This window comes from Perca flavescens, chromosome 8 (assembly GCF_004354835.1).
Source record: "Perca flavescens isolate YP-PL-M2 chromosome 8, PFLA_1.0, whole genome shotgun sequence".
In the NCBI taxonomy this organism is placed as follows: Eukaryota; Metazoa; Chordata; class Actinopteri; order Perciformes; family Percidae; genus Perca; species Perca flavescens.
In genome coordinates, this window is record NC_041338.1 from 34,187,827 (window position 1) to 34,201,653 (window position 13,827).

Genomic DNA, 13,827 nt, shown 5'->3' on the forward strand with positions numbered 1-13,827 from the left:
TCTCTGCTGCAGAAACCAGGGATGGATCTGGCCGACACCTACATCACCTTCATACGGCAGAACCAGGACATCCTCCGAGACCGCGTCAACGACGAGCTGTACATCGAGAAGGTGTTTGAAGTGAGTGCTGATTCTTGTTTCAACCCTTGGGTTGTCCTCCGGTCAAATTTGACCCAGTTTCAAATATCGGAAATATGGGTTTCTTTTAATCAAATTAGCTAAAAATAGCATGGATGCATGGATGTATGTTGTATGAAACCCCGAAAACGATATTCGCAGGTCAAATTATATTATTACTTTCATTGAATTTTGGGTGTTTTATTCATTTTGACAGCATTTGAAAAAGAAATGTTTTTTCAGCACACCTGAAATGTCAGTAATAATCCATATTTGCACATGAATTACACAAACTGTGTGTATACAAATACAGTACAGAAGGTCCAATTTAAAACAGGAAGGAGGTCTGAAAACTGTGATGGATGCATGTAACTTTCGCACATGCTCTTGCAAAACTTGAACTAGAAATTACCTGGAGAAGATATATATGAGAATGCAAATTTTCAAAACAGTTGGACTGAGCATTAAATGGACGTTACCCTGCTAGCTACCAGGTACAAAGTCTGTGTACTGTCCGACTGAGCCCATGTGTAAACAGAGCAGCTCGTTGCCCGGTTAATTCACAGCTAGTGTGTGGGCGTGTTGATGACATTTTAATAAGGCAGCAGGCGCCAAACTGTAAGAAAACAAACTGTGGGTGAAGAAGAAGAAGAAGAAGAAGAAGAAGAAGAAGAAGAAGAAGAAGGGGGATTTACGCGAAGACTGCAACGAAAATGTCTTAACTGGAGAGAAGACGAGATTCTGGAACATGTTGATTAAGGCCGGTGCCGAAATCTTCAGACAAATTAAAGGATAGCAAGAGACCTGGTTGTTTATGACCAAATTACGAACCGGCTACAGAACCGTGATGTAATGTGCGTCACGTCCTGCGCGTCATGCGCTGCTTCCTGCACGGCAGGCGCCACCAGGTAAAATTAGTATGCAACAAACCAGATAGTTGTCTGTTCTAAAGCCTGAATGTTAAAGCGCCCATATTATGCTAATTTTCAGGTTCATAATTGTAATTTGAGATTGTATCAGAATAGGTTTACATGGTTTAATTTTCAAAAAACATCATCTTTTTGTTGTACTGCACATTGCTGCAGCTCCTCTTTTCACCCTGTGTCAGGTCTCTGTTTTAGATACAGAGTGAGACCTTTCATCGCTGTAACATCTTTGTTGGCAGACGCACATGCTCACTAGCTAGGTAAGGATCTTATCAGCTAGCTAGGTGTTTCTCCAACTTCGGCCTGTACAAGGCAGGATTAGCCGGGAGATTTCATCTAAAAGAGGGCTTACTTCCAATTTTGTGTGGAATACCTGCAGAAGAGGGACGTGTTAGTAGTTCTATACGATTTCTTTTGCAGATTGGGGTGAATTTGTGTCTGTTGTAGTAGTGTTTTGCCATTGAGAACGAGCTAGCATGCTAGCAGTTAGCCCCCTAGCCCCCTCGTTTTGGCTAGTGACGTAGAAAGCCGTGCAGATTTTGAACAGCTCACCCGGAGACTGAAGGCAGGACGCATTCAGAAACCAGATCTCACTCAGAACACCATGGATGGATTGTTTTTTTTAAGTTTGTAATGCGTGTGTAAGCACCAGAGACACAAAATAACACCCCAAATCCCTGAAAAAGTGATTTTTTTTATAATATGGTCACTTTAAGATAGTTTATTTGTCCTCAAAGAGGAAATTCTTCTCCACAGTAGGTGAATATATAGCACAAACAAGTCATGCAGAATTATACAAAGAGACAAGTACATGGATTGGCACTCTACACACCGGATACAGACAAACAAACATAGGAGGAGGTTACTTACTGGATTTAGAGCTGGTATGGCTGTGGAAACAAAGCTCTCGCTAAAACGTGCCTTTCTGTTTCTGCACATGAGTGACCTGCATCCAGAAGGAAGGGGGGGGTGAAGTGCTGGTAGAGTGGATGATCTGGGTCATGTATGATTGTGAGTGCTTTGCAAGGATGAGTTGCTGAACAGTTTTTTTCGATACCAATTTTATAGAAATCATTTTAAATAAACAAATTACAATCTGCTCTTTTACACCTATGTGACACACACTGTTAACCTGACTCCGCCAGATGGATCGCTTCGCATTTGCTCGGCATATCCATCTGGGAGCTTTCCGTTGGAGAACTTTTGGGAAGGGGCGAAAATCCTGGTTAGCTCATTGGATAAACCATCTGTCTATCACGACTATATGTTGGTGATAGACGGGCCAAATCAACCAATCAGATCAACGAAGCGTATGAAAATACAACCACAAGCCAGGCTACCCAAAGCATAGCTCGTTAGCTCAGCAAGCAAGCAACATGTCGGTAAAGGATTTTTGCTGTTTGTGTAACGAGAATTTAGGAATTAAAGGCCCCATTTCAGGTTCCCGGACCATATTCCAAAAGAAGGATCCAAGAGAAAAAAAGCATTAGCGAGCGGCTAACAGAATTAGGGCTCCCGCTGTCTGAAAATACTGGTTAGCTGATTGGATAAACTATCTGACTATCACCAACTATGTTGGTGATAAACGCTTTCTCGTTGCGTCACACCTAAACCCGCCTCAAAAACAACGCTGATTGGTTGGTCGTTTGGTGAACGGCTACAAATTTTCTCTATCTGAAGATGCCAGACTGATCTGCGAGTGGAAAACTGGAGCACACTGTAGTCAAGCCTCTTAAAATACAACAACACATGTTGGCCCCGTCTCTGTGTGTAACGTAGAGTTTTTCCTGCGTGTCTCTACGAAGTGTAACATTAGCCATTCAGAAGCATTGTTAGATTTTGGTAGAAGAATTCTTATTGGCTCACTGACACTGATGAGATTTACTTCTTAGGTATTGCATTTGGTATTGAATGACGAGGCATTTTCCGTTACTTTTGTTGAATTTCAGGGGCCTCCACTTTGAATTTTATATATAATATGTGAATTGGAAATGCGCATAAAACCAGGTGGATGGAAACACACTCGACAGTAAGGTTTTATTGTATCGGATCTTTTCAAGAGATAAATGCTCGCAGCGCACTCGGCTGAAAAAACTTTCCAAACACAGCTCCCAGTCGGGTGTTGTTACTGTCGGTGTGAGGTCTGAGAGCAGCAGCAGGGCGCTTCGAGGCTGAAAACACCGACCGCTTCTGTTGACCCGTTTATCACTTAGGAGACGCCGAGAGCTGGCGGCTCGCTCCGCAGGAGCTGCAAACAGCCCTCCACACCTCCACCTAGCCGTCCTTGTGTCCATCGCTCCATCTGTCCGTTTCCTTTACCGACCAACCCCCCCCTCCAGGATTGAGATTTATCAAACTATTTTAACGCAGAGTTGCCAAACACGCCTCAGCTCGCCGCCGCGAGTCAATGCAGCGGACATGGCAGCTCAGACCTTCGTACGCATTAGCAGCCCGAAGCCGAGCGATGGATTTCTGCCACCCGCCGCCACCTCTGAGGGTTCAGAGTGAGTGTGTGTGTGTGTGTGTGCGTGTCTGTTAAAAGAGTGTGTGTATGGGGGTGGGGTGGGGGGAGTCTAATGGAGCTCAGAAGCGCCCAGTCATGCACAGAGGAGGAGGTGACAGCAGGGCCTCAAAGTGTCTCCGCTCAGCCCTTCAACGTGTATCTCTCTCTGTCTCACACACACAAACACACACACACACACACACATAACGATTGTGTGTAACAAAGAAAGTAAAGCTTGTGTTCATACAGCAGCAGCATCAGGCCTCCCGACAGGAGCATTATGGGTATGCGGTTGTCTTGTTGTACGTGCGTCTGGGCAAGTCGAAGTCAAATTCATTTAAGGCGGATTTTTCTTTGAGCAGGTTTGTCGACACGGACGGATAGATAAGGGAAGGAGAACGAGGCTGTTAGAGGGAGGGAACGTGTGGGCCGTCAGCACGCAGCTGGAAACCCGGTTTGGTTTGGTGCGCGTGCATGCTCACATGAGTCTGTCATTCTATTTGTTTACAAGGGCTCACCAGGGAACGTCTTTGTGTGGATGAGGAGTGTAATATACGCTGTCACACACACACACACACACACACACACACACACACACACACACACAGCCACACAGCTCCATCCTCTTCACAGCCAGATCACCTTGATGAAGCATCTGACGAGGAGGAACCTGTATGCTGTAAAGAAAAATGGGAAAAAAATGTAAATATGGATCTCTTAACAAAAAGTCATTTAATCTCAGATTCAGCCTTCAAGATTTGTTCTTTTGAAAACAAGATCAGATGTTTCAGATTGTGCCACTTTTTTATTTTTATTTTTTTAGAACTGATTGTCAGTGTGCCCGGGTGGCTCATATGGTAGAGCGCGCGCCAATATGAACAGGGTTATTCTTTGACGCAGAGGCCCAGGGTTCGAATCGTACTGCGGCGAGTTTCCTGAATGTCTTCTCCCTCTCTCTCCCCTTTCATGTCTGTCCTGGTGATTAAAGGTGGAAATGCCCAAAAAATATTCTTTAAAAAAAAAAAAAAAAAAAAAATGAGTGTCAGGGTCTTGACACAAGACAAAAGTAAAGCAGATCGTTGCACAAGATTTAAGAAAAGGATGTAAAGGAAATATATGTTCACCCCCCTGGTATTCCTTTTGAGCAAATAAAATTGTAGGACTCAATTGTAGAAGCTCAAAGACCCCGGGGCATATTACATTTTTGGTTTCACTTCAGTGCATCATTTCTTTTTTCAGTTTCAGTTTAATTTCTATTTTGTAGAAATAAAAATCTGCATTTGAAGCCGATCTGGGCACTTCAAATCAAGAAAATGTCATTATGAAGTTTGTAATACAAATTAGACCAATACAAATAATCTCATATCATTGATTTTAGGACTTCATTCAGTTAATTATTTTCGACTTGAACAAAATTACTACTTTTTTTTCGTGCCAGAACCAGAATATGTGTCGAATTTTTAAATGACATAATTACTGTGACACCGTCAGGGAAACCACCCTCCATTCATCACATTGAAATACCTTCTGCCAGGACTAATGCAGACCCACAATGCCGCGCAGACCTCCGCCCTCCCCCCCCACACACATATTCCCTCCATCTGTTTTCACTCACGTCCTCTAATCAGCTCAATTAAGGAGCATCTTCATACTCAATTTCCACGACAGTTAACGCGGCTCGCGAGGCGAACGTCAGGCAGCTGATTAGCCGCTGAGGGAACTCGAAAAAAATCTTTTGCTGAGTGGGTGAAGAGAGGAAGGAGGAGGAGGAGGAGGAAGACAATCAGAAGAAATCATCCAGGGAACGGCAAATATCATCCAGTAATTTCAACATCCTCGAGCGTCTGTTAAGTCGGAGCGTGAGGTGATTGTCAGCGAGCTGATTAGCATACAACTCAAATTCCAGCGTGGAAACACTGTGGAGAGAGAGGAGGAGGAAATGATGAAGACAGTAGGGAGGATTAGAAATGAGGACAATATTGAAGCTGCAATGGTCAAATCTGCCCTCCTGAGTTTTCCACACAGTCCACAGAAAAGAATAAAACCGAGTAATGCGGTCACACCGCACGTTAAGATAAGATCATACTTTATTATCTGTTGACACAGAAAATGTCCTCGCATCGTCTGCTCCAACAAGCAACAGAGTACATTAAAACGATCTGTATGGTCTCCCAACAAACATCTGACACCTTTCCGTCATACGCACACACACACACACACACATTAGTACAGCACATGTTATATACAAAGGCAATTGACAGTGCTTTACATAATGCATTAAAAACAGAAAGAAAAGAAAAACATTAACTAAGAAAAGACAAATATAATCACACACTTTATCGCATTATTATTTTAGTTTGAAAGCCTTGAGGTTCCTTTCTTGGGGATGTATAGTTCTATTAGGCATGTTCAAACTGAATGCAAAAGCATTCATTTCGTGAATGCAAATTTGATGCAGGCGGCACGAAGTGAAGACGTGTCTGTGCAAACTGGAAAATGTTTCAAATGTATGTGCAACAAAATTGTTTAGCTAATCTCTAAGATCTTTGTCTGCACTTCATCAAGGTACGAGCAGGAAAAGGAGATATAAGTCAGAGTGTGAAACACACACACACACACACAGAGCCACTCACGGTTGAGTTTGCCAGCTAGCGTTAGCCGTTGGAGGCAAAATACGAACTGTAAAAATACTCAAATTTGCACAAAATAAATGCAAAGCAAAGGTGCCAGGATGTCAGCATAAACTACTCGCCTCTTTCCAGCGCCCCCAGGAAGTGCACCAGGCTTTTGAAGCCAATTTGACAAAGTGGCCAAAAAGTGGAATTAACATCCGGGCCCAAAAATACTTTTTCCCATAGACTTACATGGCAAACTTAAATTTCTTTTTAGACAAGGCTCCAGTTACAAAGAGACATTCATACGGACATATAAAAACAAGACATGGGGTGTTGAGCTATCAGCTGACTGTGGTGTTCATTTTGTCCTATTCAATATGGCCATTGCAGATGGGATGAAGGATTTATTGTAGATGTTTTTCCGGGCCAATGGTACCCTAAAACGCGTGCCTGATGGTAATAGCTGGAAGAAGGGATGGAGGGGGTGAGAGGGGTCCTCTGTGATCAGGTTGGCTTTCCTGATCACTGAGCGGCTGTACAGCTCAGATAGGGGAGCATGGGGTGAGCCAGTTATTATTATTATTATTATTATTACATTTGGAAAAGTCTAGAAGAGCCGCACCATTAAATCTTTTAATCCCCAATCAAGTTTAGCGGAGCCCTAAACAGGAAGTTGCCGGCTCGGCCGGTGGAGGACTCTCGTGAGCCTCTTCTATGGGCCGCACAGTGCGGAAGCATTGTCGATCACCCGGAGCTGGACTGCCGGGTGCCTGTTTCTGTTGCTCAGAAAACAAACGCAAGCCGGAATATGAAAATATTGGACGTTAAAGTGCTCATATTATGCTCATTTTCAGGTTCATAATTGTATTTAGAGATTATATAAGAATGGGTTTAAATGGCTCTCTGTTTTAGCTACAGAGTGAGGCATCTCACTTCTGTTCCATCTTTGTTGGGAGTCGCACATGCTCAGTAGCTAGGTAAGGACTACTAGCCAGTCAGAAGCAGACTATGAGGGAGTGCCCTGACAGTACCTATTCAATTCAATTCAATTTTATTTATAGTATCAAATCATAACATAGGTTATCTCGAGACACTTTACAGATAGAGTAGGTCTAGACCACACTCTATAATTTACAAAGCCCCAACAATTACAATAAGTCCCTCAAGAGCAAGCAGTGCGACAGTGGCGAGGAAAAACTCCCTCTTGGGAAGAAACCTCGGACAGACCCAGGCTCTTGGTAGGCGGTGTCTGACGAGCCGGTTGGGGGTGTGATGAACAGTGGCAATAATAGTCACATTAATAATGGAACAGTGACTTCAATGGTAGTTGTAGTAGTTCATGTCATATCAGGGCGCAGCAGGGCGTTACAGGATGTAGCGTGGCCCAGCAGAGCATGGATGGACGTAGCAGGAAGCTGCGGGGTTCAGCAGGAAGCTGCAGGGTTCAGCAGGAAGCTGCGGGGTTCAGCAGGAAGCTGCAGGGTTCAGCAGGACGCAGCATGACATTGCAGGGCACCGCTGAGCTCAGCAGGGAGTGCAGCAGGACCACGGCGACAGCTGGAACCAGGATCTTGGTGCCAACGTTCTCCAAGGAAATACACTGGGGGAAAAAACATAAGGACTCCGGGGAGTAAACTCCCCAGAAGCTAGGATTAGTAACAAGCATTTCTGGGACGGGATGCACACAAATGGTAATAGTAATAGTAAGGGCACGCCCTCATACTCTGGTACATACCTAGGTACATACCTAGGTACATACCTAGGTAAGGACTACTAGCCAGTCAGAAGCAGAGTATGAGGGCGTGCCCTGACAGTACCTAGGTAAGGACTACTAGCCAGTCAGAAGCAGAGTATGAGGGCGTGCCCTGACAGTAGCTAGGTAAGGACTACTAGCCAGTCAGAAGCAGAGTATGAGGGCGTGCCCTGACAGTAGCTAGGTAAGGACTACTAGCCAGTCAGAAGCAGAGTATGAGGGCGTGCCCTGACAGTAGCTAGGTGAGCATTATAACGTGTGTTACAAAGTGACCACGTTTGTGAACAGTGTTTTCTGTTGGAGATGGTAAGTCCCTTTGGGGTGGACTTTGGGCTTTTTCACTTTGTAAACCTATAACATGCACAAAAAAGATATATAACACAATAAAGGAAATTGAAAACGCCAAAAAAGCATAATATGAGCACTTTAAATTCAGTTTCAAAAAATGTTCATGAAAAGACGCTGAGTTTCTGAGCATCTGGTGACTTTTTCAGATCACAAGGTAAGACTTTTTTTTTTTTTTTCGAGAGCAAACATTCTGTGTTTGTCCTTTGGGCAGAAAAGCATTGAAATCAGGACCTGTGATTAAACTTGAATCCTCATTTGAAAGTCCCCATACATTCTCTTGCATTTAGTTGGCACTGAATGAAAAACTGCTTCATTACTTTGAAATAATTAAGCAACCAGTGTGTGAAATAAATGTAATCCAATATTTGCGTGACCCTTGAATGATCACAGGCGTGTTTTGGCTTTTGTCAAGTGCACGAAATAACCTTTGGACTTCATTTGCTCTCTTAAATTGGAAGGTAATTACAGTTCTTGTCAGTGTGAAATCTGAGATCTGAATATTAAGGGTCATTACTGTGTCAGAGCAATTTCCCCGAGCATTCTTGTTGGGTGGTGTAAGGTGTAAAAATGACAAAGAAGCAACCATATTTTTTTCTTCCTTCTTCTTTTAACGGTCAAAGCCGAGCTGTGAACTCTTACCTTGACAGGCGGCATTCAGGAGCTCCGCAGTAAATTGGTACCTTTTGAATAAGTAAATGTTTCACCCTCTTTGAGTTCTGCCGTTTGGATGCCGCGCATCCTTTGACCTCGCGCCGTAGTGTCGGCGGCGAGATTGAAGCCGACGTTGATCTTCTGAACTCCTGTGAAGGCAAACACAGAGCGACAATCAGACACTGTCCTTGTTCAGAGAGCTGCTGCAACGCCATTAACATAATGCCGTTTTTTTATTTTTTATTATCATTCATGTTCTTTTTAAGGATGTTTCAGGCTGTGTAAAGAAAAAAGGTTTAAAGGGGTTTCACAATGCTTCTTCAGGGTGTTTGCTCTCGGTTTTCTGACTTGAGAAACGGCTTGAGGATGCTTTCAGGGCGGTTGAATGAAGCCGCTTTTCGTAGAGAAAGAATGGGCTCGGTTGGTCTGAGGTCACATCCTCCACACTGGAAGGTCTGTTAAACAGAGAGAGCCTCGACATGGCCGACTGATTCAGAAGGCCATATGTTGTCCCTTTGTGATGCTCCACTTTAAAGGGTAGGCTTGTTCTTATCAAGGTTTTTCTTTACTTTGAATGGCAAAAAAATAGAGTATTTAAACAGTGTAAATGTTCAGTATTTGAACGAAACTACTTGGTTGGGCTTAGGTAAAGATTGCAATTGGGTTAAAATAAGTATGGTTAGGGTTGATGAGAACACCATTTGCCCACTAAAGTTGGTTACGATGACGAACTGCAGTCAGGTCAAGAGAAAGAGAGAGAGAGTTGAACCCTAACCATAACACCAGATACTGAATGGTTTTCAGACCTCCCCCCTCCCCGGACCCCCCCAATACAGTAAAACTGCACATTTTATTGTGGCCAGCCTAAGGCACACCTGTGCAATAATCCTGCTGTCTAATCAGTGTCTTGATACGACACACCTGTCAGGTGGATGGATTATCTCGGTGCTCACTAACACCGATTTAGACCGATTGGTGAACAATATTTGAGAGAAATAAGCCTTTTGTGTACATAGAAAAAGTCATAGATCTTTGAGTTCAGCTCATGAAAAATGGGGGCAAAAACAAAAGTGTTGCATTCATAATTTAGTTCAGTATACAGTATGTGACTAGGGACGTCCCGATCACATTATGGGATCGGAGCCGATTTTGGCATTTTTTACTGATCGGGGATCGGCATTTACCCCGTTTACCTTACCCCGACCGTGTACATCAGCGTGTAGTGACCGCCGCCTTTAATCACACACGCCCTGCGCCATAAACGCACCGTCAGACTCCCAGGATGCCAGCACTTTCAAACCAACATGGCGCGGCCACTCACCAGTGTCTGTCCAGAGAGTCTCGTAGCTTGCCAGCCCTTGGCAACAAGTAAAAGAAAAGTCCATCTTTCTTAGTCATCCTTTTTTTACAGAAGCTTATTACTCCAAATCTCCACCCTTCTGCCGTGATTCCACCAGGAAATCGGCATCAGTAAGGAAGGAGAAGAAAACCAAAGAGTGACTATTGAGCGCAAGAGGCGTCACTAGGTTTAATTTTACTAGGCAGACTTTGTCGCCCTTTTATACTGCGTCAGCGGACTTCCTCCTCTGCTCCTTTGAACCCGTCATAAGTCAGAGCTTATGGTTTCAGTAGATCATTTCACTTCTCCCAATGTGAGTTTTGGTGGCAATTTGAGACTTAATTTTTATAATTTTGCCTTGAGGGAAAACGTTTATTGCAACTTGGGTGTTATTGTCGTAGCTTGGGCCATTTGTTTTATCCCTTATGGTGGCACTCACCAACTGAATAGCTAAGATCTTGGAACACAGTGACTTCCTTAAGCACTCAAACGATCAGACAGGTTGGAAACAAACCAACAGTTTATCCATATTATCATAAATATTGTATTATCATCTGGAGGCCAAACTGAAAGTGTGTTCCTAAAATGTCGGCAATAATCCATCACTGCACAGGAAAATTGAGTGACCACAGAAATTGTCAGTGTGATGCCACTGACCTGCATTTTATAAGTGCTCCTATTTCATGGACTGATTGTGCTGTCTGAATGTTTGTTTTTAGCTCTTTTATTAAATGTGATTTCTTTAACTTATGAGTATTTCTTTCTGTTTTATCAATTTGCAATTTGTGACGTAGGGCTGCACAATAAACCGCTTTTTTATAGTCATCGCCATATCACCTTGCACGATAAACACATCGCAAAAGGCTGCAACATAACACAATAGATACTTAACTGAAAGATAGACTGAGCAGGGACCCCCCTACTACATGTGTTGTATAAAATGAAAATGCATTTTAAACTGGGCCTACAGTAACATGTAGGGCGGCCTAAAGCCTTTTTAGTGGCGTCTTTTACATTTAACTGAATGTTCAATTTGTTCACTAGAAGGTTGTTGTAAATTATTTCCTTTCATTTGTTTAAAATTCAACAAACAATTTGTATTTTAGCAGAATACTGATATCAGCAGAACTGACTAACTTTAATATCCGTTTATTTATCACAAGTAATATCATTATCGCGATATAAGGCATACTGCATATTTTCCTCATATCGTGCAGCCCTACTGTGACTGATGAGAAACAACTTATCGTTTCTTCTGAATATGCAAGCACTCAGCCAAATGACAAATTAAGTTAATTGAAATTTTTGGGTTTTTTTTCTCGCAGCAATGGTACACGGGCTCCATGAAGGCGGTGTGTGTTTGGCTGACGGACCGACTGGACCTGCAGCTGCACACGTACCAGCTGAAAACACTCATCAAGATTGTGAAGGTAAGAAAAAATAGACCAGAACTTCTGTCAAAAAAAAAATAAACACATGTTAGTGTTGAAATGCTAAATGAAATTTCCACAAAAAGAAGGACTTTGTCATTAAGAGCTCACCGATTACTTTTACCTACCAAAATCCTTTTCTTTGCTGTTTTGAAAAGAGCGGCAGTGAATGAGCTTCAGACCAGCTACGTTGAATAATAAAAAAAAAAAACATAAAGACAAAGTAAATCAAAAGTGTCCTTGAAAGCAGCGGCAGCAGCGGTGTGAAGGCGGCGAGAGACCAAAGAGAAAACTGCTCAACTCTCCCGCTCGCCCGCTTTTGTCTTTTCATAGTTGGCTAATGTACGCGAGACATGAGAGTTTAACTTGAAGGCAAAGAGACGAGGAATTCTAATGGCTTCTGAGTGAAGGTGAAACAATAAAAACCTCTGATGCCTTCTCGCGCCGACACATAAAAGACTCGCTTCGGCCTTGAGCCTCAGTCTTCGCCGCTTTTGTCCGAACGGCAGTCGCTTACATTCCTAAGATGCTCTCTGTTTCTCTCTCTCTTCCCCCCTTCCCCCCGCCTTCTCCTTTTGTCTCCACCCGCCCCTCCCCGCCCATCAACAGAAGACCTACCGTGACTTCCGGCTGCAGGGCGTCCTGGACGTCACGCTGAACAGCAAGAGCTACGAGACGGTGTACAACCGGCTGACGGTGGAGGAGGCCACGGCGGCCGTGAAGTCGGGCGACGGCCTGCAGGGCATCAGCATGAGAGACAGCGACGCCGAGGACGACTGAACGCGCGTCGAGAACCTTCGCCGCGACATCTCGCCACTCGATTATCGTCTCTCTCTGACAGATCAGGACCTTCGGTGCAGATCGGGGTTTTTTTAAGCCAAGGACCCTTTAACTGAAAGATAGACGGAGCAGGGACCCCCCTACTACATATATGTGTTGTATAAAATGAAAATGCATATTACACTGGGCCTACAGTAACATGTAGGTCGGCCTAAAGCCTTTTTAGATACCTTTTTAGTGCGTAGCATACTAAGTTATCAAAATGATAATTGTTAGCAGGATTTTATAAATCATGTTCCAATGTTAAAACAGTGAATCCTTAGGATGAACTGTATCTGTGGATGGCTACCTTAGTGATTACCTTACATATCGGCCTGTCAGCTTAAGTGTTTTTTTATTTCACATTCATTTACATTTATATAATATTTTAGATTCATGTTGAGACATTTTTCTTTTCTGGAAAAAACAATAATTTGGTGTGATGCGTCATTCATCGTGACTGAAGGTCCTGATCAGTTAGAGACGAGCACTCAGGCAGTGACCCCCCCACCCCTCCTCGCTTTTCTTTCTCCCGTCCTGCCATCACGCTCATCGCCCTGACACCGCTGTACACGCGCGGTGAAAACGTGCACGGGTGGGAATGTACGACAAACAGGAAGTCGAGGCGAGGCTTCTGACTGGATACTCGATGGACGATGCTGAGACAAAAAAAAACCTCGTCCTCCCTTTCCCTCACCTGCAGGACAGGAAGCCCCCACCCCCCCCCCCCTCCCCACGCAGCCATACTCTGATTGATGTCACTTTGTACAGTCAAGCTCAGCGATTGCCGTCAGTGCAGCTCCTTCCCGTTTTTGTTTTATCATCCACAGTCGTAGCTAATTGTTCAAAACAGGCTCCGGCAACTCTGAACCCCCCCCCCCCACACACCCACACCCCCCCTCCAGAGTCTGGGCGGTCAAGTCTTTTTTTAACTGATAGCGACGACAGCACAAATCAACTAAAGAGATTTTATTTTTATTTGACAGGAAGCTTGGAAATGTAAAGTTTGATTCGACTGTTTTAATCAAAGTTATCCACGGTTGTAAATTTGAATGTTTTATGGTTTTATCTTTGTAAATTACCGACCTATTTGGTTCAATTTAAAAGTCCAGCCAGCATCCTCTCGGCGCTGAAATATTCATATTCACATCCCACAGAGCCTGCCACCACCACTGAAACAGCAGCATCGTTTGGTTAGACACATAAAATGGCCGTTTTATATGTGACGTTTACACTTTCCTGCATACTGCTTACAGAGCCATAGCAGAGCCAGAGTAGCCAGTTAATAGTTAAAACCTTATTGGTTATCAGTTAAATAAAACACCG

The 13,827-nt window shown here is 43.7% G+C and overlaps 1 protein-coding gene across 5 annotated transcripts in view; it reads left to right on the forward strand.

Annotated features, from left to right (window-relative positions):
* cadps2 (Ca++-dependent secretion activator 2) overlaps positions 1 to 13,202 on the forward strand; it is a 245,374-nt gene extending 232,172 nt beyond the window's left edge. For all 5 annotated transcript variants that reach the window (XM_028586489.1, XM_028586486.1, XM_028586488.1 and 2 more), the window contains 3 exons: positions 13 to 120; positions 11,578 to 11,682; positions 12,292 to 13,202. In XM_028586489.1, coding sequence (XP_028442290.1) covers positions 13 to 120; positions 11,578 to 11,682; positions 12,292 to 12,462 — 384 coding nt within the window. In that variant the 3' untranslated portion in view covers positions 12,463 to 13,202. The remainder of the gene's footprint in view (positions 1 to 12; positions 121 to 11,577; positions 11,683 to 12,291) is intronic.
* The last annotated feature ends 625 nt before the right edge of the window (positions 13,203 to 13,827 follow it).